The 24,873-nt window shown below is 40.2% G+C and overlaps 1 protein-coding gene across 7 annotated transcripts in view; it reads left to right on the plus strand.

Moving 5' to 3' along the window:
- The window catches only part of DCLK1 (doublecortin like kinase 1), a 327,878-nt gene that overhangs the window by 280,752 nt on the left and 22,253 nt on the right, over positions 1-24,873 (plus strand). For all 7 annotated transcript variants that reach the window (XM_082435609.1, XM_082435610.1, XM_082435607.1 and 4 more), the window contains 4 exons: positions 10,339-10,472; positions 12,198-12,275; positions 12,637-12,733; positions 14,992-15,072. In XM_082435609.1, the coding sequence (XP_082291735.1) occupies positions 10,339-10,472; positions 12,198-12,275; positions 12,637-12,733; positions 14,992-15,072 (390 nt within the window). The remainder of the gene's footprint in view (positions 1-10,338; positions 10,473-12,197; positions 12,276-12,636; positions 12,734-14,991; positions 15,073-24,873) is intronic.

The raw sequence follows: 24,873 nt of genomic DNA on the forward strand, positions 1-24,873 counted from the left end.
TAAGGTCTATTACTGTCCCATTTCACAGGTGAGAAAACGGGGTGCCTAGAAGTTGAAAGACCCACTCAAGGTAATAACAGCTCTTAAGTGGAAGGGCCAAGGTCACAACCTATGTCCTATTCCAAAGCCCAAACTTTTAACCACTAGACTACATAAAGCCGTGAATTAGGGAGAGAGGTCTACTGTGTACTTGCTCTGTGCCATGGACGGTGCCAGGGAACAGAGAGACATATGCCTTCACGGAGGGACATTCAGGTAGGAAAAACAGGCATTCAAGAAATAAATACACAAGCAATTAGTTAATTGCAATTAAGTTAGTAATCTTATAGCTACTGGCTAATGAAGGCGGTTGAGGTCAAATGATGGAGTTCTGACTTAATTGCCCCTCAAATTCCACATCTCCACAGTAGCCTAAACATTCTCTTCTGCATAGTGCCTTGTCTGCACTCATTCTTCCCTGTGTCCTGACTTACGTAGGATTGTCTCATGGGAACGGACTTACAACTGAGCCTTTGTTTAAAAACTTCTCTAAGCTCCGAAAATTCAGTGACTGAAAATTAAAGTTTCATTTTCCTTTCCGCTTTTGCAGTTCAGTTTTGTGTACCCATTGTTCAACCTGCTTTTCACCAGAGCACCGTTTCTATAAATGCCATAAATGGTTACATAGCAGTGTGCTTTTACTAAAATGAAAATTTGCAGGATACTTTTTAAGTACTGTGCTCATTTGAACATATTTTACTTTAAATTACCCAAAAAGAAAAAAAGTTCTCTCCCTTTTCCCTTCCTTTTCTAATTTAAGAATGTGAAAAATGTATATATGCACATACATATATTTATATGTGTACACATATATATAGACAAACACAAACACACACACCATTGCAGTCATTCATAATGCAGGTTTAAAAAATATATATGAAAAAGTAAAGTAATTCTGCTTCTCCAGTATAGTAATTTCTTTCTATAGGAGAGTGGTAAGGATTGGTGAGGTTTGCAGGGATAAATCTACTATAGGATAAAATAGGTAGAAGAATAGAATAATTTTAACAAAATTAGAATGACATCACTAATTGCACTTGAGACTTCTATTAACGTCATATTCTGTTGACCTTTATGTGGAAATAAGAGAGAATTGTCATGGGAAGCACAAAATCACATACTCAGGATTTATAGTCAGATGGGCAAAAGTTCACAACCAAGGGCTTCACTCTTCCACTGTCTAGTCTTCTGACCTTGAACAAGATACTTAACTTCTCTGAGCCTCCTTTAAGGGGACTGTATGAAGATAAAGAGATACCATGGGACTATTAGTTCCCTTCTTTTTTATTCCCCTTTTATTTGTAATAAAAATTAAATTACCCCTAAAAATAAAACTGTTTAACAGTACAATGTTACGTTGTAACAATCATTTTTCATCTTTTTTGACATTGCTTTTAAAATGTTACTATCTTCCCAGGCATGGATTTGCCATCTCGTGGCAGAATGTAGAGCTAGAGACTATTTTTGGGAAAATGCTATAATAAATTTAATGCAGAGAGTTTCAATCCATTTTCTAACTACCGGGAAACTGAAAGAAATAAAAAAGGCCTCACTGCACACTTTGCATTACTGTTTTATTAAGAGACCTCAAAAAACCCCTAAACTGTTAGACTGCTGATAAATTTTTGCTAATTAAGTGTTTAATGTTTTTTATAAGTAGCAAAGAGTTATTTATAAATGTAGACATTTCAGCTATAGATTTCATTTTATATAGCATCATTGCATATGCAGAACTTTTAGAATTTTTTATTTTTAAGTCTTATAGAACAATATACAAATATCGTAGCTTGGCCTTAAGGATCTATATTAATCATATGGATGATTTATTCAAGTCTTAAGTATTTGATCAAGTCAAAGCATTTTAATGAGAAAGTTTGACTTACAGTGATGTTTCCAGCTACATTTTAGGCAAAAACTGGGAACTGACCCAATAGGAATAGCTCTTATAATGGTATTATTGCATTGTTACTAAGGGTTTTTTTTTTTTAAATAAGTTAATCATGCCAGTGATTTTATGTGATTCTTTCTGCTTTAATCGTCAGGCCTGTGCTTAGTGATCGTATGGATGAGTGACAGGTGAATGAGAGGGTGGATTAGATAAGAGAGTGAGTGAATGGTGATACTTCACATAATAGAGGACAGACCCACTGTGACAAGCCCTAGTCATTTCTCAATTCATCTATTACGTTGAGGACTTATGTTGGCCACAGACTAAAATTCTCTGAGTAGGGGGAGAGATTACAGTGCTTCCCCAGCTGCACTTACGCATGGAACCATTTTGTGTGTGTGTGTGTGGGTGAGAGTGCCATGATAGTTTATGACAAAAGGGAACCTTTTGCTTTAAAAAAAACAAACAAACCCATAAATGGTCTGAGATCAACTGCTTTCAGTTTACATGAGTCACCACTAGATGGCAAGCTTGTACCCTCGGCAGCAAAAATCATCAGTGGCAGCCTGTTTTTTGCAGGGAGCTGGGAGGGTCTTTTTTAAAATGTATATGCAGATGCCTCCTTCTTAGGAAAATTAAAGTCTTTATGGCAAAAAATAACTTACATCACTAGTTTTTATTAGATTCCAGAAATAAACACAGTAATTTTCTTGAGATATAAAAATTTCTGTTCAAAAAACTTTTTGCTTCCAAACTCCTTAATACTGTCTGGGAGAAAGCAGTTTCTCAGGGTTACTGCTTCTCTTGGTCAGAAATTTTCTTTTAGCAACTCTCTGTCGAGGTGTTCGTGCCTGTTCCTCGCTGCCCATCAAAATGGCATGTGCAGCTAATGACCCTCATTTTCATGAAATGGGTTGAATCTAGTAATAAATTATCTTGTTTTCCCCCAAGTGATGACCATAGGTTGGCTCCAGCTCTTCTTAGTTTCCACTTCAAGCCAACACTGAGCTCACCAGATCATGGATTTCCTTCTGTCTTAATCCCATGACCCTTAATCCCCAAATAAACCCATTTTGTGATAGGATCACTAACTACACTGGTAGATAAGGCCAGTGCCACAGATAGAGCGCTAGAGGTTGTAAAAAAAACACAGTTGAGTAGATTTGTAGTCAGTCCACTGCATGATGAACTTGAGCCACCAAGAGTGTTGATGAACGGGTTGGGGAATCACCCTAAGGAGGGAGCTGTGGATCTCACAGGAGTCTGTCACTAGCCCCACCCTAATCAGCATTGCCAGTGAGCCGAGATGAAGATGTATTCTATATATCAAATGACAGACTTGAGATACAAAACTATCTTTGGCTTCATAAAGGCCCCAGATCAGTAAGATGAAATTTAACAAGAGATAAACATAAATCTCTATAGACTAAGTTGGTTTTGGTATAGTTGTTTTAAGGGCCATTGCAGAAAAACAGTGATGGGAAAACTTGGCCCAGTTTAAAGGCTATTCACTGACCATAAGTTCACTGTGAGTCTTAGTGTAACACGACTGCCAAAAATACCAATGTGCCCTTAGACTCCTTTCACTGAAAGAGTGTCGCCATCAAGAGAGTCCCTGCCCTGCTTATACCACGTGACAGCAGGTGGGAGGGACCCGAACACATCACATCAGGGGCCTGGGTTCAGCCCAGAGAAGGGACGGTGAGAGTGGAACAGATTGGCCCTCATCGAAGGCTGCCAGATGTAAGACGGGAGAACGTTTTTGTGCTGTGTATGTGAGCACTAAACTCAAACTAAAGAGAAGACATTAATGACAGATTTGAGGTTGACATAAGGAAAAACTTTCTAACAATTACACCTGTTTGAAAAGTCAGTGGCTTTTATTCAGGTCACTTGTAGTCACTGAAAATGTCCAAGCAGAAACGGAATGATCGTTTTTCATAGGTGTTTAGAAAAAAATTCCTTCTCTCTGAATTTGGTTAAAAGTTGAGGGAAAATAGAAGAAAAAGAACATTTTCCCCAAACATGATTTAATAGACTAATATGCCAGTTACTGTACTAAGCATTCACTGAGGGCCCTTCTCCAAGGATCTGTGATTCCATCGGGGGAGGAAGACAGGAAGTAAAAGTGTAGTCTGTCCCCAGGATTGATCAGCATCTGTCTGCTCCACTAGCCATTTCTTCTGTCATTTAGGACTTGAGTAGTATCATTCACTTCATTTTTTTTTTTTAACATCTTTATTGGAGTATAATTGCTTTACAATGGTGTGTTCATTCACTTCATTTTAAAATGACATGGCCTTACTGGACTAGCAAAGATTAATAATAATGATATACTGGGTTGGCAAATTTATGAGGATACCAATCACCTCATACGAATCAGTGCAAGATTAACTTGATGGAACCTTTTTGAAAGGTAGTTTGGTAATATGTAACTAAAGCCTTAAATAATGTGCACCCTGTGACCAAGTAATTCTACTTCTAAAAATGTAACCTAAAGAAAAAATATCAGATATGTATACATACATAGGGATGGTCATCTCAGTGTTTTTTTGGTATGGAAAGAAAAAAATATATATTTAGAAACAACTCACGTCAGGGCACTGATTTTTTAAATAATGACATGATATGGAGGCAGGCGGACATCCTGGTTAGAATCATGGACTTGGACATGCCCGAGCTTAAGTTCTGGCTCTGCCACTTATTAGCTGTGTAACATTTGTCAAGCTACGTAACATCTCTGATCCTCAATTTTTTTTATCTGCAAAACAGCAGTAATATTACTTAATTGTATTGTTGTGAAGATCAAATGGGATATTGAGCATGAAGTCCTCAACAGGAGGCCTGGCAGGGGCTCAGTAAACGGCAGTGGTAGTAGTTTGGGGGATTATTATCATTATGGTGCACCCATACAATGGAATACCCAGCAGCCACTGAAAATCATGATGTAAATATATGCTTATTCACTTGGGCAGACGTTCAGGATATATTGTCCAGTGAAAAAAGAACAACAGGAAAGAGAGAGAAAGAAAGCTCTTGGAAGTTTATACCCCAAAGGTTAACAATGGTTATTTTTAGGTGTCAAGATTATGGGTGAGTTTAATTCCTTTCTTTCTGTAATTATCTGTCTTTTCTAATTTTCCTACAGTGACGTATTGGATATTACTTGTGTGACAAAAATGTAACAGTTTTTAAGAATTGCAGTGACATTGAGTTCCCACAATTTTAACAAAATCCTGGGATGTACAATTACTACAGAATCCAGAATGTGCGTGTTTTGTGCATCTCACTGCAGCTGCATAGAACTCCTTTCTAGATTCAAGACTGTTTTAAAGGAGGGATGAGAATCAGGTTTCCGGGAGTTTCTATTCACTTTTCCATCTTCCCAGATATCTCTAGGGTAACACTTTGAAAAGCTATTTTATTTTTTCTTCTAATGTTGTTGCCCCTCTTCTGACTTCTGTACAGCTTTTATTATTTTTATTATTTCATTTAATTTTTTGTTTCATAAAGGTTTTACATGTGGGTATAAAATGAATTTGGTTCTTTTTTTTTTTTTTTTTTGAATTTGGTTCTTTTAAGAGTTAATTTTTTTTCCAGGAGGTTTAATTCAAAGTATGGAGACTATAAAGTGCATTTTGCAAAATAATTCCCTGCATAAATGTTGTTACACTTCACTTCTTAAAGATTAAAGGTTAAATTTAATCCACTGGTTTTAGGAAACATCATAAAGGCCAAACACCTTGGCTAGAAGGAAATCAATGTCTTTTTTTAAAAGATACCATATTTGTTAAAAAAGTAAATTCACTTTTTTTTCATGGCTTTGTCAATTTCATGCCAGTTTTGTTAAATTCTATTTGGTGAAATAATTTTTAGTACCTCCTGAGATCCTCTGTGAAAACTATTTCAGTGGTTACTAACGATTCATTAGCCAGCATTTCAACAGGGTTTTCCTTGAATTCATACTATCATTGAGAATTGTGTTTGTTCCAACACATCTGTTATATTAGTCAGCTCTTAGTTCTCTATTATGGGAATCTCAGAAACCATTTGACTGGGTTCACGTTATCTGTGAATTTTCACATTATTTTATGGCCACCGGCTGCATTTTATGACTATATTAAATCTTTTATTTTTTCAAATAACTTTTTCAGATGGTCTCAGTTTCTCATCCAAGGGAAATCAGGCATATGCCCAAACATCTACTGTTCAGCAAGTTACAGCCACTACGAAACCCCAAATAAACGAAAAAGAAACAAAAATAAAACTCTTCTTTAAAAAAGAAAATTCCTGTGTGAAATACCAGTGTGCCAAAAACCTATGTACCTGACCTTTCACTAAATCTATTCTTGGTAGGACATGCCTTCAGCTTTTAATTGGAACCTTTTTCATAATTGTTGCCATTTAACACATTTAGTCTGTCAAATCATGGGATGTCTTTATAGCCATATAATAAACCCTAGAGAACAGCTTTTCTGACTGTAGCCATCTGCAGTGATCACAAGAGTAGCTTACAAAATACTGACAGTCTTTATGGTAATAGGATACATATGGCAGCCCACAATTACGTGTAGCTGCATTCAATTAGTGTTGTACAATTACCCAGTTTTATTGCTTAGTTAAAACAGTGAAAGCACTACATACTGGGTAATTTGCACTAATCCCCGTCTCTTTAATAGCCCCTCGTTGTTTAAAACGTGGGGGGAGCATCTACAGTATTTAAAGGGCGTGGGATGAACATAAAATTATATCTCATGTTGTGAATACGCTTTGACTGGCAATTAACGTACCCCACCTCACGTGTGGCGCATGTGTTATGGAGGCTTTAAAATACAGTCACAGCAGAAAAGTTCTTCTTACACCAGAACCCCACTTGCCGGGTCGGCCTGTCCAAGCTTATACTTGCAGCCTGTTAAGGTTCTTTCTGAAAGAAGGTCAGGATGAGGAGACAAGCTAAGGAAGTCGATTCAGAGAGTGGGAGAAGGCAAAGGACTCTGTGTTTTGGATGCGAATGTGTTAGAAGCTTTTCCGACTCCTAACGTTTAATTAAAAACTTAGTTCAAAGTGAATTGATAGCTGCCATTTGGGAAAATACTTTCTGGAGACGGTTTTGTGAGTATGTGTGTGTGCGTTCACGCGCACGTTTGAAACACATATATTCAGCAATCTGTGATTTTTAACAAAGTTTTAATTACATTTTTAAATGGCCTCAATCCTGCCCCTCTGTAAATGGCTTGGGAAGAAATAAGAGTGAGCGCACTTGAGACGGCAGCAGGCACTCTGGGGAGTCCAGTTGTGAGGTGGGCCCATGGCAGCACTTAGGAAAGGCGCTCTCCCAGGGGAGGAGAGGAAACACTGCAATATATTCTTCTGTATCCTTCTCCCCAAGTGTTGACAGAGAAAAACCCAAAGCAACCTTGTTTCCTGCCCTGCCTGACGGTAAGTAAGTTAAACAGAATTCCAAATGAGGGGCCTGGGCATTTATTCACCTGCAAAAACATTTTGCTGAAGCATTTCAAATGTACTTGGGTCTAGAAATGTTTTCAATTATGTGGATTAGGCCTTTGTCTCTTAGCTCTTAACTGTCTCTCATAAGCATCACTTTAACCTCTTTATATGTTCATGAAAATTCTACTCTATGGTTTTCAAAGCAAAAAAAAAAAAAGGGATATGTAGAAGTGATTAAAGAGAGATGAAAAGAACATTAAAATGATAGATTCTACGTATTTCATTTAAATGATGCTGGTTTATTTTAAGAGAATTATTACTGTTAAATAATCTTCATTTTCTTTAGGTAAGTTTTTAGTGCTTTTTTTCTTAGTTATTGAAACTTTGAACTTTATTGCTCAGCTATATTAAATATAACTGGCATATGGCTATATGTAAGATGGAATTCCTATTAAAATGTAGATGCTTAAAAAGAAGGCCTTTGGTACAGGGAGGAGAATTACGTGGTCATATTCTGAACTAAAATGTGACTTATGACTGCATCTGCCAATATGTGCTTTTATCCAACTTTGGAATAGAGTTGGGTGATTATGGATAGTATGTTTAGAAAAAAAGCCACAGAATCTCTGTATAAATGGAGCTGTGTAATTTGAAATCTGCACCACCTCACAAAACACGCACCATGAACGTTTGGACCTAACAGAACATCAAAGCAAGAGGTTATTCTGCATTTTAGAAAGGTTATTGGTAAAAAAATGGAATTAGGGAAGTAAACAATTCTGCTCTGTCTGGGAAATAAACTAGATGATCTACTAGGTATTTCCAGCTCAGATTTCTTTTCATGAAAAACATTTGCTTGTCTTTTGAATGACCTGAATGGCTGACATGCTAAGACTACAATTTAGGGATTTCTTTTGCCTGAGAGCATTTAGACTGGGGAGGATATTGTGTTTTGTAGCTCTGAGGCCTCAAAGTCCATGACTCGAACTTGTTTATGCTGACCAGGGCTGGATGGCTGCTTTATTAAACTGGGGAGGACAGTGTCCATCTCAGAGGACAACTGGGCAAAGCCACATCTGGGGGGGACATACAGCTGTCCTTGCCCTAACAACCCAGGTGCAGGTGGCCCTGAAAGCCTCTGGATACCTGCCCGAGGGCAGCCCAGACTTGATCGTGGTTGAGCCCTCAGGGAGAGGACTCCATGTTCTGAATGTGGAGAAAATGTAAACAAATATTTTCTGCCCAGAAATGACACAGTCTCTCCAGAGAAGAGGATCTGACTGCCTTTTTTCTGCCAAAACAGTTAGATCCAAATGATCATTGCTGATACTGCAGCTTAGCTGGCCAAACATCTGCACTCGATGCTGCAGTGAACTGAAAAGTGAAATCTACTTTTTCCAAAGGAAGGCAGACATGGTGTGTGAACGGTAGCGGTGCTCCTAATGTGTGGAGATGTGCCTTGCTGTGCGTGAGGTTCAAACTGCTGTAGCAAGTACAGATGATCATAGTGTGATAACAGGAGAAAATGCAGGCCTCGACTGGCTGGCTGGATTATTTTGACGTACGTGGAAAACTTCGCCATTTCCTTGAGGCATCTCCTGGCGACTGCCTTTTACTGTGGCTCTCTTTTCTGTGTCTGTTGATTCCAGTGGAGGGCTCTGAATTAGAATTCTGAATGCCCTTTGATCTTTTCTTTGAGATAATAGACGTTGTTTGGCATACGTTTTAGAACAGATCCATTTGGTTTGATTGTGGACTAGAATTAAAGCAGTTTAAATACTTGCCTATGGTCACATGCATCCTTTTCTTGATTTGTTGGGTGAAAGACTAGAGATTTTTACTGCCTTAATAAGGAAACCTGGACAGAATTCTGACTCTGCACCTGATAAATCTTCCCAAATTGCCACAGGTGAAATGAAATGTTAATATCCCTTTCAATTATTAATAAAAAAATGTAAATAGATCTTGTTGGAAAAGTGGGGCACTGAAAAGAAGGTATTTTAATAGACGTGTGGATTTTTTGTTCAATTTACTAAAGAATTGCATTTTTAAAGCTTCTGATATATTAAAATGAAGAGGTCATTATTTTCATAAATTGGAGATTTTACACTAGAAACTTGCTGTATTTCATTGTATTCTGCAAATCAATTTGAATTGAACATCGAACACAGATAAGCAAAAGGAAGAAAAATCTCCTATAATCTTACTACCCAGAGACAGACACACCAATATGATGTTCTTCCAGACATTTTTCTTTGTACATATTTTTTTCTTTAATAGACATTTTATGCAAACCAGTCTGAAGTCTGTCCTCACTTCCCAAACTTGATTCATTTCAATAAATGTAAACCCACGTCACCATTGTAATGGTCATGTAGGCTCCCATTGTATGAACATACCATAATTTATTTAACAAATTTCCATTTGCGGGTTCTTCACCATGTTTTCAATTCTGCAGTAATATAAAGATGTTCTTGTATGTATATCCCTGCATAATTGCCTGATTTTTTATTTTATAATAAATACAGGTAAAAAATTAATATACCAAAACCTCAATTAAATAGAGTCAGGAGACCAGAAGCAGCGTTCTCACTCCCTGTGATCATAGCAGAGCCCAACAGGAAGAAGAAAGACTCCTCTTCTTTCCTGGCAAGAACTCAACCCATGAAAAGCCATGGACGCCTTGTTTTCTACAACCCTCCCAACTTCCTTTTCCTCTTTGTAAATGCATCTGCCTCCCTTGCCATGTGGGGACTTGCACATGACTTGCCATGGGTGCAGCCCCCGAATTGCAATTCTGCGCTGATCCCGAATAAGCCCATCTCTGCTGGAGAAACATCTGGCAGTCTATTTGTTTTAGATCAACATATATTAAATTTAAACCACAGTGTCCTTCATTTCTTCAGGAAAGAACTTTTGAGCTCTTGGTTTTAAGGCAATTTCACCTTTTACTTTTACTTTAGGTGTACGAACACCAAGACGGCAGCAAATCGCTGAAGCTGGGAGACTTTGGACTGGCCACCATTGTAGACGGCCCCCTGTACACCGTGTGTGGCACCCCGACATATGTGGCCCCTGAAATCATTGCAGAGACTGGGTAAACACTTCTTGTGTATTTACTGCAGTACTGTGCTTGCAAAATAGCTAGTTGGCTTCAAGGATGGAAGAAATAGGCGTGTTCTGTGCCATCCAGACAGAACTAGTTATCAGATATTTTTCACTTTTTTTTTTTTTTTTTTTTGACTTGAAAGTGGGAGCCATTTTCTCTGTTTTCCCCATCAAGTTACCAGTTACTACAATGTTGTTTAAAGTTTCCTTTTGGCCTTTGTTAAAGGTAGAATGGCAGTTATTAACCCCTTAGTAAAAAATGTTTGGACTAACAGAGAAACATACAGTGATGGTAATTAACTAGCTATTGGAGAAAAAAGAAACAGACATCGCTGTGTGCAGTGAGTACAGTCTACTGCGGTTACTTCTCTCAGCTGTCCTTATTCTCCAGTTCCGGTCCCATTTTGGTCCTCTTGGCAGTCCACTGATTATCTGTGGAGTGCAGATACCCTCAGGCATCTGAGGGCCACTGGGAATTGGCTGGTTTCTGAGTGCAGCCGACACAGATGAATGAAAATCTCTAGAATGGGGGGAGATTGTGGGGTGGCCTAATGCTTACTAAGGACCTACTACTATATGCCAGGCTCCTTTACTTAATCCTTACTCTTCCAGTAGATGATATGATTCCCATTTTGCATCTGAATAAACTCAGTCTCTGATGATTGACTTACAAGCTCATGACTAGATAGTAGCTGAGTCAGCATTTGAACTCAGGTCTAGGTGAGTAAAAGGCTCTTTCAGTAAAGAGCCCCATTTCTTGCCAAGGATTATCAGCAGGGTTCTGAAGCACTGTCCTTAAACAGAAGGTTGGGGGAAGGGTGGGCCAGCAAGGAGAGACAGCCTGACTATTTCTTCCCATTAGTGGCACCAACCCAAACCTAACAATCTAGGTAGTATCTTCCACTGTGACAGGTGGAGATAGTTTTTCTGCTTGTATAGACCAGAAAGGCAGAAATACAGAACAGATGAGAGGAGAAATCCCCAGAGTGAGATAAGAGGTAATGAGCACTTTTTTATTCATCAAATTTGAGTCAGTTGCGAGCCCACAATCTATGGCCATGCCTGACCTCCCTCGAGGCGGTGCCGTTGTCTCTGGTGGGTGCTCGTATGGCCTGCTGCGAAGGAGTGGTGTGGGGTAGAAGGAGGGTTTGGTTCGGCTCTTGAAAACCTTGGCTGGAACTCAGCTGTGCCACTAATTGTGAGATCTTGAGCAAAATTATTTACCCTCTGAACCTTGGGCTTCTCTTCTTTAAAATAGGCAGTAATATTTACCCTGGACAAATTACAGAGTTGTCAGGAAAACAAAATCAGATAATGTATGTCAGTGCTTTATAAATTGGAAAATGTCTTATGTGTAATTATTATTTCTAAAATTCAGGAGTGAAATAGTCTCAGGGGTCCATCTCTATCTGAAAATTGATATGACTATAATAAACTTTTTTGCTGAAACCCTTCACTTACTGATATTTAGGTAGGAAGGTAGGCATTTTTATTTTTAGTCATGTGCCTTAGATAGTCTTTTTTTTTTTTTTTTTTTTATTCTTTTCTTGAATTCTGTTAAGCCAGTGGGTTATAGTTTAGTGTTTGTTGTGGGTTTTTAAAATTGTTGTTTGGTTTGGGTTTTGGTTTATGATAGAAGAGTCATTTATTTTACCATGCCCCATAATTTGTCCTGACCTGACTTTGCTAACTCTGACATCACTTACTTCTTCAGATATGGCCTCAAGGTGGACATCTGGGCAGCTGGTGTGATCACTTACATCCTGCTCTGTGGATTCCCTCCATTCCGTGGGTATGGGCAGCGATCTTTTATTCAGCACCAACAAAGCATTTCTCCCTTCTCTGAATGATCCATTCGGCCTCCCCGCACAAAGGAGCCTACAGCTGGAAAGGAACATAAGAACTTGTTATTTTTTCCATGTCGTGCACGCTAATTTACATGCCTTCCATACATCTTCCTCATATAATTTAAAAACTCAGTCTTTCTTAATTTGCCAAAACAGTTCCATACTGACATTTTGAATTGCTTAAAAACACACATTTTACACATTTGCGGGGAAAGGAGGGGCTTCAGTGCACAAGAATGAAAAGATACACCCTGAGCTGGCGTCTTCCTGCTGTTTATTCCTCGTTGTTGTCCTTCATCTAAACAGAAGCGGGGATGACCAGGAGGTGCTTTTTGATCAGATTTTGATGGGGCAAGTGGACTTCCCTTCTCCATACTGGGATAACGTTTCTGATTCTGCAAAGGTAGGTTTCCAGTGCCTTCCTCTTCCTTATAGCCTGTGTCTCAATGGAATTATTGATTCTGAATCAAAGAAACAAATGATATCGTAAATATGATTTCTGTATGCATTTTAGTCGTAATTACTAACTTTCCCAAGAGCTCACATTCAAAAAGTCATCTGTCCATAGCCATCCCAACTCATCAACTGCTTCTGCTTCCCTGGCTTATCCCTCCCTGTGGTCACTCCAGCTGTATTGCTGTAGCCTCTAGTTATGCCCTGCCCACACCTGGCTGGAGCCCACCTCAAACTTCTGTATAGCTTATTGCTTCACCTCTCTCGGGTCTTGACTTAATGTCATCTTCTCAGTGAAGCTTTCCCAGACCCTGTTTCCAATTGCAGCTCTTAACCCCTACCTGGCTGACCTTATCGTCCTTTGCTTTATTTTTTTCCATAACACTTACACTCTATGTCCATCTGGTATACCATCTAACTACCTCTCTGTATCTGTCTACTTATCTAGATAGTTATAGATAGGTGGATATATTGTATTTATGTAGTTTATTTTCTAACTCTCCTCACTAGGGTGTAATTTCTATCAAGACAAGGATTTTTGTCTATTGTATTCATTGCTGTATCATCAGTGCCTAAATAGTGACCGGCAACTAACTGATGCTCAACGTATATTGAATGAATGAATGAATAAATGAATGAGTGAATTAAACAGTTAATCAATTAAAGTGGAGAAAGCACAGCATGGGTTGAGATGATCAAGAAAGACATCATGGGGAAGCTATGATGTAACTTGGACCTTGAAAGACAGCCAGGATTTAGAGGCAGAGGGGAACAAAGCGTATGGTTTTTGTCCCATTAAACTAAAAGATCAATCTCTAAGAAAACTGTAAAAAATCTCACACAGAGACATTAGTAGATCCTGAAATAAAAAATGAAAACTTTTAAATTGATCCCTTAAAACTATGTCTCCAAGCATTGACTTAAATTTTTGGAAAACTGATGTTGAGAACTAATTATCTTTTGATTATTCAATATACATGCCTTTCCTTTTGCTGTGTCCTGAGTATGAGTTCAATTTAAAATCTGACTCCTTAGGCCTGGCCACTTTCCATGGAAAATGATGCATTTTGGGCCCAAATCTCTCATTTTCTTCAACTGTCCAGGAATCTACCTCTAGCCATAGGAAAATGTGGGGAATTGAGAGAAGTGTCAGAGAAAAGCCACAAAGGTAAAAGGAGATGGGATGATATAGCCACAGAGGTGGGGCTGGAGGTGTTTTCACCTGTGAGCAGACAGTTCAGGAACCTGTCCCAAGTCTCAGTGCTGTCACTTCATAACTCAAGGGCTCGAAGTCACTGACAGATAGGACTATCTCCTGCACCCCCATGGCGCCTGCAGAGAGCATCACACATAGTAGTTGCTTTAATTGAGTCCTGGCCCAAGTTAGAAAGTGAAGGTAGAATCTCTACATCATTGGAAATAAATCTTCCCCGTCACGGAGTGGTACTTAGAGCCTACGCATATGAGGGACCAGGTAACACACACCTAACCTTTCTGTTACACGGGAACTTCTAATCCAAAGTAGACAAATGTCTGACGGACTCATCATTAAAGCCAAAGCCGTGCTTTTCTGGTGCAAATAAATTTGAGCTCATGGGGGAGATTAATTAATTTCAGAACCATTTAATCATTTGCTTCATAATGGTTCTATTTTGCTTTTATTGATTGATCTGGAAATTTTTGAAGCATTTTTAACAGATGTCCTCTGAATTCTTCGGCTACTAAAGAATAGTTTCTATTTTACCAACTAGCTGTTGGCAATTCTGTATGTCTTTCCTCATTCCTTTCTTTCAAACCAAAATATGCCCTCTTGCAGTTAGGAGGAAAAAAATCCATTTTTCCTTTCAGCTGCCAAAGTGAAATTGTAAAGTGTTTTTAAAATGTGATTTCTATATTAAATAATTTGGAATCTGTCTTTAAAGTGCAAAATACTTTATTTCCTTTCTACTAAAAATATTCTTATGAAATTGATTTTAATATTAATTTATGTTTTTTTCTCTCAACTACAAGCTATATATTTATAATTCCAAAAATTCACCTTTCCTTTAAAAGGTGTTAGGTAGCTGTAGGTAAGTTGAGTTGATATATTCAAGGTTTAGAGCTTTTACAGATGTTTTCCAAACGAAAAGAGAACCTCTGCTCTTGAAAACGCCTGGATTTTTACCTTCAATGTTAGACACAAATGGCATTGAATGTTTCCTTTCACAGGAGCTCATTACCATGATGCTGTTGGTGGATGTAGATCAGCGATTTTCAGCCGTGCAGGTCCTCGAACATCCCTGGGTTAATGTAAGTAACTTCCTCCCTTCCCTGTATTTACTCCGAACATTCCTTTCTCAAATTGCAGCTTTCCTAATGATGTTGCCTCCTTTTTAAAGTGTTGTGTTTGTGTCTGTTCCTCCCTCTCAAACATGCCAGGACAGTTACAGGATCTCAGCCTTGTTCCACAAGGGCCTCTGATGTATCTGTGCTGACATGTGTTCTCACGGTCCCTTGCACAGAGCATTTCATTTGATTCAGACGGGACTGCCTTCTACCGTGGAGGTGCACATCGTTGCCACCCACGGCCCCACAAACTGCATCCTATGGTCCAGATTAAGGCTGCATCCATCAATAATACAGAGCAGATTTTCTGAGTCAGTGCTGCTTTTGCATCATTTCTACCAAATATACCAGTGACCCAAGGGTCCCCGCATCAGCGTTGGAGTTCTCCAGTGCAGCACTTCTCAGACTTGCCTGTGCTCACAAGTCATCGGGGGCGGGGGGTGGGGGGGAGGCTTATTAAAATGCAGATTGTAATGTAGTAGATGTGAGGCTCTGAATTTCTAAAAGCTCCCAGATGCTGCTGCTGCTGCTCTCTGAGTACAAGGTCTGTAGCTATGAAAGGATTCTCCAGAGCAGAGTCATTATTTTTTGACTCTCTCTCTCCCTCTCTCTATAACTGATTGAAAAGATTTGTTTTGAATAACAATAATAATAAATACTTACAGAGTGCTTAGCTTATAGTGTCTGCCCAGGACCATTTAAGTACCTCACATACATTAACTGATAACCCAGGGGCTGTTGGAACCCCTGCTGACATGTGTGGAAGTTCCATAGATGGGTCTAATGGTTCTTGCTACCAGAATAGAAGACAGACATAGATTTGGATATAGGTACAGACATGGACAGGTATAAAATCGTTAGCTCATTGATATGAATTTTGCCAGCTGCTTCGAGGGATCTGGCTGTAAGATGAAGGCAACAAAATGTTCCACTTCTCTGAATTATCACTTCGGTGATTAGTCAGTGTATTTTCCCAAGGTAACTAATGACTGAGGACGAAGTGTGATTAAAAGCACAGTGTTGAGACAGACTGCATCTGAGGTGACAAGAGCTTGGGATCTTGTTCATGTTCTGCCACTTGATGCCCATGGGCCTAGGTTCCAGCACTTTACACGCCTGAACCTGGTTCCTCCCACCCCACTGGGAGGTTTTATATATATATATATATATATATATGACAGGAGAATATACAGGAATGCGAGTGTGTATAGGTATACAGCTAAGGTTTGTTAAATATTTTTACATAGCAGAGCTTCCCAACTGGTGTACAGATGTGTGAAGATATTAATCCCCTCAGTCCTTGGGATAGTCAGGCAGGGGTGCCAGAGTCCAGGAGCTGTCACCTCCAGCCTTACAACCTTTGCATTTACCCCACGGTGCTGAACAAAAGTTATCCTTTTCTATGGAGTTGGAAAGGTTAGGAAGCATCTCATGTAAGCCTAATAATAAGCCTACCAGAGAGGCAGGGTGGGTATTATTGTACCCATTTTACAAATGGAAAGACTGAGGCTGTGATGGATGACTCTTCCAAAGTAGCTGTGCTTATGGTTGAGCCAGAATTTGCAGGCAGGTATCCTCACTTCAAGCCCATTTCCTCTGAAGTCCTGTGCACCACACTGCATCACCCTCTATCTGCTATACATGAAAGCACTGTTACTAGTGCAGGAGAGTGCACTATATGTACACCAGCATCATTATAATGATTGTTCACACAAGGTCGCAGTCTTTCCAAAGTAACTTACCTGGGTCGTGGTGCCTCTCCCTTAGACGTGCAGGGTGGAAGAGGCACAGGCCAGCTGCAGGCTCTCCTAGTGGCAGCAGCTGGTTTGGACTGATCTACATGCTGATTAAAAGTCCATGGTCCACAAACTGTCAAATTGCATGTTAGCGCTGGAAACACTGAGAGTGTGACCACACAGAATACAGTGGAAAATCTGAATTTGAAACACGGCCTTTGAAGGCTCACAAAGAGCCGTGGAGGAGAGAGATGACAAATAGCCATTTTAGATTTTGAAATACATTTTCATCAGAGGACCACCCCCTGTCGGGCCTGCTCTCCAGGAGCTCTGTCTGATACAACAGACAGTCACATGGCAGTTAGAGAAGAGCCACCCCAGCTGGCCTGTGTGGGGAGGGTGCCCTGGAAGGCTTCCCAGAGGAGGAGATGCCAGAGCTTCTTCCTGGAGGAGGCTGGGAAGAGATGTCCCGCAGAGCCAGCTCAGGCAGGACATGGATATTTGCTATAAGATAACTTTGTGAATGTGAGCGCATTTGTCTATACATGTGAGGTGCCTGGGGTGTCATTGGAAACAAAAAAATCCCTTACCCTGATTCCAGACCAAATGACCCTATATCAATATATTCCAACTCAGTTGGGTAGAGAAACAAAATTAAGAAGACTTCTGGCTGTTGCCTTTGAAAAATTAGGTTGTTCGTTTTCCTAAGGCAGCGTATACATGTCTCAGCGGTAACTTTCTTCCTTCTCAACCTGCTTTGTGCACATGGTCCCACTTTGCTGACAATTAGGTTCCACAGCTCCCTCTGGACCTTGGACTTCTGCTGTCATTTTAGTTTTCCCTCTCAGATTCCCTAAAAACATTTTCTAAAAGCAAGGATAACATTTAAGGCATTGTCTAGGAGATTTAAAAATTTTAAATACCCTTTAATATAATTCTAACAGACCTTAGATTCTAAGGGGAAAAAAGATAGCGATTTTAGCAAAAAATTTAACATATAAAGTGATTGCTTAACTTTTGAAATTACATAGTAAATAACTAAGTTAGAAAATTGATTATTTTCTTTATCTCAAAATAACAAATGAAAAAAAATATGTATATAAGCATTCACAACCAGCATTTAGTGTTTTTTGAGGTCTCCGAGTGCAATAAATGAACAACCCAGCAATCAAAATAAATAAATTAGGAACGTAAAAGGAAGCCCATTTAACAAGACATGTTGCATTTGGCGATCAAATTATATCTGATCACTGCAGAGGGTGCTACCTAGGGGGGGAAAAGTAATAATAATTGTATGAGCCCTAAGGAAGTCGTCAGAAAGCTCTTCCCACGTTCCCATTTCTCCTGATTTTCTCTGTCGCATAAACGATGCCCTTTTCACCTGGCGCACTTGGAATTGAAAAGGCAGTCTCATGAAACAGAGAGCAGAGCACAAGGGCAACAGAATAGAAAAATCTAGTCAGCAAAAGTCACTTGCTTTAACCTTACTCCAGGTGCTTCCTCTAGGCCCCCATTGATTTTGTACGCACTCTCAGTGCTCTTTGGTATCCTGGACCTCTGCTCTGTCCTGGACCTCTGCTCTGTTATATATATGAATTTTACCTCTACTCTGTTATGGTGTCCTGGACCTCTGCTCTGTTATATATATGAATTTTACCTCTACTCTGTTATGGTATCCTGGACCTCTGCTCTGTTATATATATGAATTTTACCTCTACTCTGTTATGGTGTCCTGGACCTCTGCTCTGTTATCGGAAGAGCCGTGAGTGAGGCCTCTCAGTGGATGGTTCTAACCGGCCAGAAGGACAAAGGCAGCATCGGCGTGTAGCCAGGTGTCTGGGAGAGGGATGCAGACCCCCCAGAAGGAGCGCCAGCTCACCTTGGGTAACCTTGGGACAGTCATTTCACGCCTTTGAACCTGTTTTTCTGTCGGTGAAATGGGAGATAATAGAATCAACTTCTCAGGTTATGAGGATGGAGAGAGGATTTTATATCTGAAAGTCCTGAGCAGACAGTCTTAAGTGCTCATACGCTGTAGGTACTTGGTAAATATTTGGTGAATTTGAGTCTGAGGGAGGCCGAAACTCCATCATCTGTGGCTACAAGCTGATGAAATGGAAACTGTGATCAACGCTGGCGTGTGAGAAACTTGATTAAGGTGGAAACCCCTCATCCAAAAAAGTGATCCTGTTTGTGTGCTCCGAACTCCACGTAGATAATGTGATTATCAGCTTGTTGCGTTCTCCAGTGTCACAGCCATCTCTTAAGGTAGCTGCAAAGTACCGACAGGAATTGCCCTAGCTAAATTTATTTACCTTATTACTCATATAGTGGAGAACCATATGATTTAGGCACATATCATATGAGAGTGGAATAGGCAGTAATAATATATCTGGATCATTCCAGGGAATAGGGAGAAGGTTGAGTCACTTTCTCCCCAAATGACACTTTGTTGGTAGAAAATGCAAGTTAGTGATTAAGTTCATAAGCTTAAATGACAGTTCCAAAGTGTTTTTTTTTTTGATGTGTAATTAGAATTAAATTATCAGCAATCTATTTCAAATAGATTACTATTATTGGATTTTTATTTTCAAAGTTTTGACCTACCTTATCCCACTGTTATTCTCCTCATACCATAGATTGAAGGTCCATCTCAATACTATAATTCTACAAATCTGTGTTTTACCTTCAGGTTTTTTTCCTGATGAGGAAACTGAGTCTCAAAGAAGTCTCTAGCACGAAGCTCAGTGGGGTCTCTAGCACGAGGTCCGATGCCTGGGTTTTGCCTTTAGAGATTCTGATCCTGATGGGCACAGGCATCTGGGCATTGGGAATTTTAAAAGCTCCCAGGTGACTATAATGTGAGACCAATACAGAGAACCTCTGTCCTACTGGAAAGGACTGGTTTAAATAAGTCAAGTGTAGTTACTTAGCTGGTGCAAGACTTACTATCATCTTCTTGGCCTTTAAATTTTATTTTACCTTCTTTTTCTCATGTACCTACTCTTTTGAAAAGATACTGCTAAGCCAAGATATTCAACAAGAAAAAAAGAACCCAAGGAAGGAGAAAAAACAAGAGCCTAGATAATATGTTTTTTATTCTATGCTCATAAAAATCAGTGCTACCCATACAAAAATATATAAGCATTCCTCTAATTGCTGTTAGAAATTAAGAGAACCCCCAATGATACTGTAATAATAAATAAAACCACTTATCAGTATGTGCAACTTATAAATAAAGTTGTAAATGATGACATGGAATTCCACTTTCCATTTGGGCATCTTACCCTCTCCTTTCTCTAAGGTGGATCTTAATTTACTTTACATTTTCTCCCCGAGAGCAGAGTGAATTGTAGACATAAAGGATACATGGGGCCAAGCTAAGAGATTCAGAAAGCCTGGGACGTTGCACAGCTGGGGAAGGTTAACAAGAGTCGAGGGGGCACACTCTGGCCTGTGAAATGGACCCGCTACTGGAGAGTATGCTAATGTACCTGGGATTGTTTAAAACGAAGTCGGGATATTCTGGTAGTGAACTGCTCAAGACTGCCATGCTTCTCATAAATTTACAGCTATTATTAATACTAGAATCTGGCACTGAGTAGACTGAAAACCAGATCCATGATTCAAAAACAAAACTCCATGAAGGGAGGAGGGTTTTCTAAAGCATGACCCTTGGAATGGTTTCCTGGAGGAAAGAGAGGCATTCACTCCGCTGAATGACTTCACAACCAAGCCGCCCAGCCCTCCTGACGGCTCACTCCTCCCCAACATCCGCTAGCGGAGCGGAGACCAGGAGGCTAGGTCTCCTCCAGACAGCTGGGAGGGTTCATTTTCCATTTTGCAAACTAGTTTTGTTCTTGTCAGTTGCAACGCTCTGCCAAGGAGTGGATGGGGATTTCTAAATCAAAAACCACCAACAAACCACAACCAGCCTGTGTCAAACTTCAGAAACTACTCCCGGAGACTACACACCAGAATGTATGGTAATAATACTAGAACTATTTGTAGCATACTGCCAGGTTTGTCACGTTTGGAAAATTCATAGCACATTTTTGGCACATAATCTATTCACAATAGTGGCGATGAAGATGTATATATAAAAATGTACGTTTTTAATGGCCCTATTTATTTTATTGATGCAAGATAGTAAGTTAGCTAAATCTCCATCATCAATCTGGATGCCTCAGGTACAGATTAGGGCCCTGCTAAGCCAGTTGCTTGTCTTTTAATCCAATTATGCTCAAAGCCTTCAAAATTGTTAGAGACTGCAGATTTTTTAGTTGCTGGGGTGTGTGTGTGTGTGTCTGTGTGTGCGTCTGTGTGTCTGTGTGTTTGTGTGTGTGTGCGCACTCGTGTATATGTGTTTTACCTTCTCTGGCGGAGGCACCTTAATTCATTGGGGAAAAAAATCCTGAAATGTTTTAAGATTTATGATGTCAAAAGCATCCCTGGCAACTTGTAAGGACTGTTTCACTACTTTCATTGCTTCAACATGAACTAATAACCCATGGAAGCTAAAACCTGCACTAGAATTTAAAGCTGGAGGCCTGAACCCCCAGGCCCCAGCATCTGAAAGAGTTGCTAGGAGTCTGACAGGAGATTAGGACCAGGACAGAGCTGGGAAATGGTAACAGAGTCCATTATGAGGTTGGTGAGAGAGCCAGCTTTTAGCTGGAAAACTGGCAGGAAAAAAAAAGAGCCAGGTAAAGGGAAATTTCTGGCAAAGATGGCAGTGGTGGGGATGTGAGGAGATGGGACTGCAGTAAGGGCTGATTCTCCCTCAGGAAGTTAAGTAGAGGCTGCTCCGATGGAGTCCCTACTGTCTGTTTCCTCCATATTTGCCCTCATTCAGTCACAGGCCCACACTGTGACCCAGGGCACCTTCCTGTCACCCTGTGTCAGCCAGGCCTTCTGGCACTGCCTGCTCTGCAGAGGATTCCAGAACCCTGGCCCTCACGGGCCACATTCCCATATCCCAGATGAGTGGATGCCCAGCATCTCCTGGGCAGAGAAGTTTCTAATTTCTAACTACATTCCTGTGGGCCCCCTGAAGTGCTCAGCACCCCTTTTACTGACCTCTGTCCAAATGCTTCCCAGGCTCCATTAAAGCCCCGTCCAAATATTCTGTTTTTTTCAGCCCCAAATTCAATCCTCCTTACCATCGTGTGACTTTCATCATGGAAAAGATGATTCATTGCATCCTTCCATTTCACAATTCTGGACCTCTTTTAGTAACCAATGCCCCTGATGCCCTTGACAATGCAATGCAGTGTGGTGGGAAGACCACAGAGTTCCAACCCGTTTCAGGCCTGACTCAGCCAGTTTCTAGCCCTGTGACCTTAAGCAAATTTTTTAACCTTGCAGAGCCTCAGTTTGCTCATCTTCAAAATGGGACTAACAATGCATGTTGTAGAAGGTAATCTGAGGACTAAGGAGATCATATATGTAAATTGTTAGCCACATAATGGTTATCTCATGTCACCTTCCTCTCCGTGCCTTTGTCTTTTAACTCTGCTCCCCTCCTTACCCTTTTCTCTCCTTACTATTTTATAATCTAAAGCTCATACAAATTGCTTTGCCTTACGTAGCCTGGAGCTCTATTAAGAGATGACTAGAAGTACCTGTATAATTTGGGGAGTGAGGCCCAATGGGGCACCACTGTATCCGGCTGCCCCCTTTCCTTCAGGCAGAACCCCAAATTATGCCCGAGATATGACACTTGTAAGACTTTCAGTAAAGGCACATCATTTCATCCCTTGTCAAATGTTTAACTCCTCCCCAAAGTCTAATTTAGATTCCAAGGGCTGTTGTTTCATACACCATTAAAAAAATTTAAAAAAAAAAGTGTTTTACATACGCCATTGAATTCACCCTTGTGTTTAAAACTCTAGACTGTATAATCCTAATGTGGTTATCCTGCAACTTCTCTTTCACTTGTTAGAGTCAGGAAGTGAATAAAGGGAGGGTGGTCCTTCACACTTCCTGCACTTACACACCTCTTATTTTAAATGTTTATTCATTTATTTATTTATTTATGGCTGTGTTGGGTCTTTGTTGCTGCGCGCAGGCTTTCTCTAGTAGCGGCGAGCAGGGCTACTCTTTGTTGCGGTGCCCGGGCTTCTCACTGGGGTGGCTTCTCTTGTTGTGGAGCACGGGCTCTAGGCGTGTGGGCTTCAGTAGTTGTGGCTCGCAGGCCCTAGAGTGCAGGCTCAGTAGTTGTGGCGCACGGGCTTAGTTGCTCCGCGGCATGTGGGATCTTCCCGGACCAGGGAATGAACCTGTGTCCCCTGCATTGGCAGGCGGATTCTCAACCACTGCACTACAGGGAAGCCCTACACCCCTCTTATTAAAGAGCACTGCTTTATTCCTAATTGAGACCAAGACTTCCAGCTCCAGATGTTCTGGGGACTCATCTGTGGCCAGTTCTCTCCTGCTCTTTCAGGTTTCTCGCCATCACTCTCCCATGGAAACTCTTAACTAGAGGTGGAATGGTTGACTCATTGTTTGGCAAACATGCCTTGTGGCTTCCCACTCAGGCACATCTGTGTGCCAACATCACCTCCCCCGTCTCTACCTGTCAGTACACTCCCACCATCAAGGACCTGCTGGAATTCCGTATTCCTCGTGAAGTTTGCGCTAACTGAAAACACGTCCTGTCTTCTCTGAACTCCTGTGTTTCTAGCTGAGCCATGTGGCACACTGCCTGGTAACAGGTCTTTCTTATCTTATTGGTCTGTTTTACTGTTTGACGTGGGGTGTGCAAACTTTGTCTCCCAGTTAGCCTGCGAGGGTCTGGCAGACAGCGATCACTTCTTCTCCCCACCCTGCCATCCCCAACGCAGCCCTGCATATAGTAGGTACTTCAGATGACCCTGTTTCCATTCCAAGTATCATCCCACTGGTACCCTAACTGACCTTCATTTTCTGTTTCCACAATACAGAATTTTTATTTTTTTAATTTTGAATACACTCTGCATCATTGGAAAGCCTCCTTCTTTTAGATTTGGTTTCAGATGTGACTCAATAAGCATAATAATTGTTCCTTCTTCTAGCCATTAATAAATCAGCCCAAGAATATCATAAATAAATCAGCCCAAGACTATCATAAATTGAGCATCCACTGTGTGCAGGGCACTGAGCCAAGTGCTTATATTAAAGATTACAGAAAACGTGGAAGATGTGGTACAAAAGGGCAAGAGTTCATTTTTATATATATATATAAAAACGTGTATAAGTTTTATATATATATATACACACAGACACACACACAATCACCTAACACCAAAAAGAATGTAAATAGTGCAAATATAAATAATGAGAAAAGGATTAGGAGTTTATGGAAGAACAATTTTAATGGATTGTGCTTAATAGGGGGAAAATGTTCTGGAACAGGTGATTTGGACCCAAGTTTTGAAGAGAAAGAGGGACCACAGGGTCCATAAGAGCAAAGCCCATGAGTATTTTTGGCCACTATTATTTCCCCATCAGTTACTGTAGTGCCTGGTCCAGCCAAATGCTGAAAAAAAGAGTAAATCCCATATGGAGAGACCAGGTTATGTAAAAGAGCAAGCATGCTGTGCTTGGAAAGCAGCAAATTTATTTTCTTGGGTGGAGCCAAGAAATTCCATGCAAAATCATGGAGAGGAAGGAGAAAAAGAAAATGATGAATGGCATTGAAGTCTTGCCAGGAATTTTGGTTTAAATAGATAGTAACAAACACTTAATTATTCATTCATTCACTTATTCCACAAATATTTATTAAGCATCTACTGTGTGCCAAAGTACATGCTAAGACCCGGGGATTCTGTAGTGAACAAAACACACTCTCTGTCTTCAAGGATGATGCAGTCTCTTCATCACACACTAGTAAGTGGTGTTGCATACTTACGACTCTGATTCTTGTTATTCTAACAGTATTTAGCAAAGGAGAGAAATCTGTCCGGTCTCCATCATAGATGGCTCAGGCAGAGAGCAGAAGCCTTAGTTAAAATGAGCTCCAATGCAGAATATGTCATAACAGATGATA

Source organism: Balaenoptera physalus, assembly GCF_965194825.1.
Source record: "Balaenoptera physalus genome assembly, chromosome: 18".
NCBI classification, from domain to species: domain Eukaryota; kingdom Metazoa; phylum Chordata; class Mammalia; order Artiodactyla; family Balaenopteridae; genus Balaenoptera; species Balaenoptera physalus.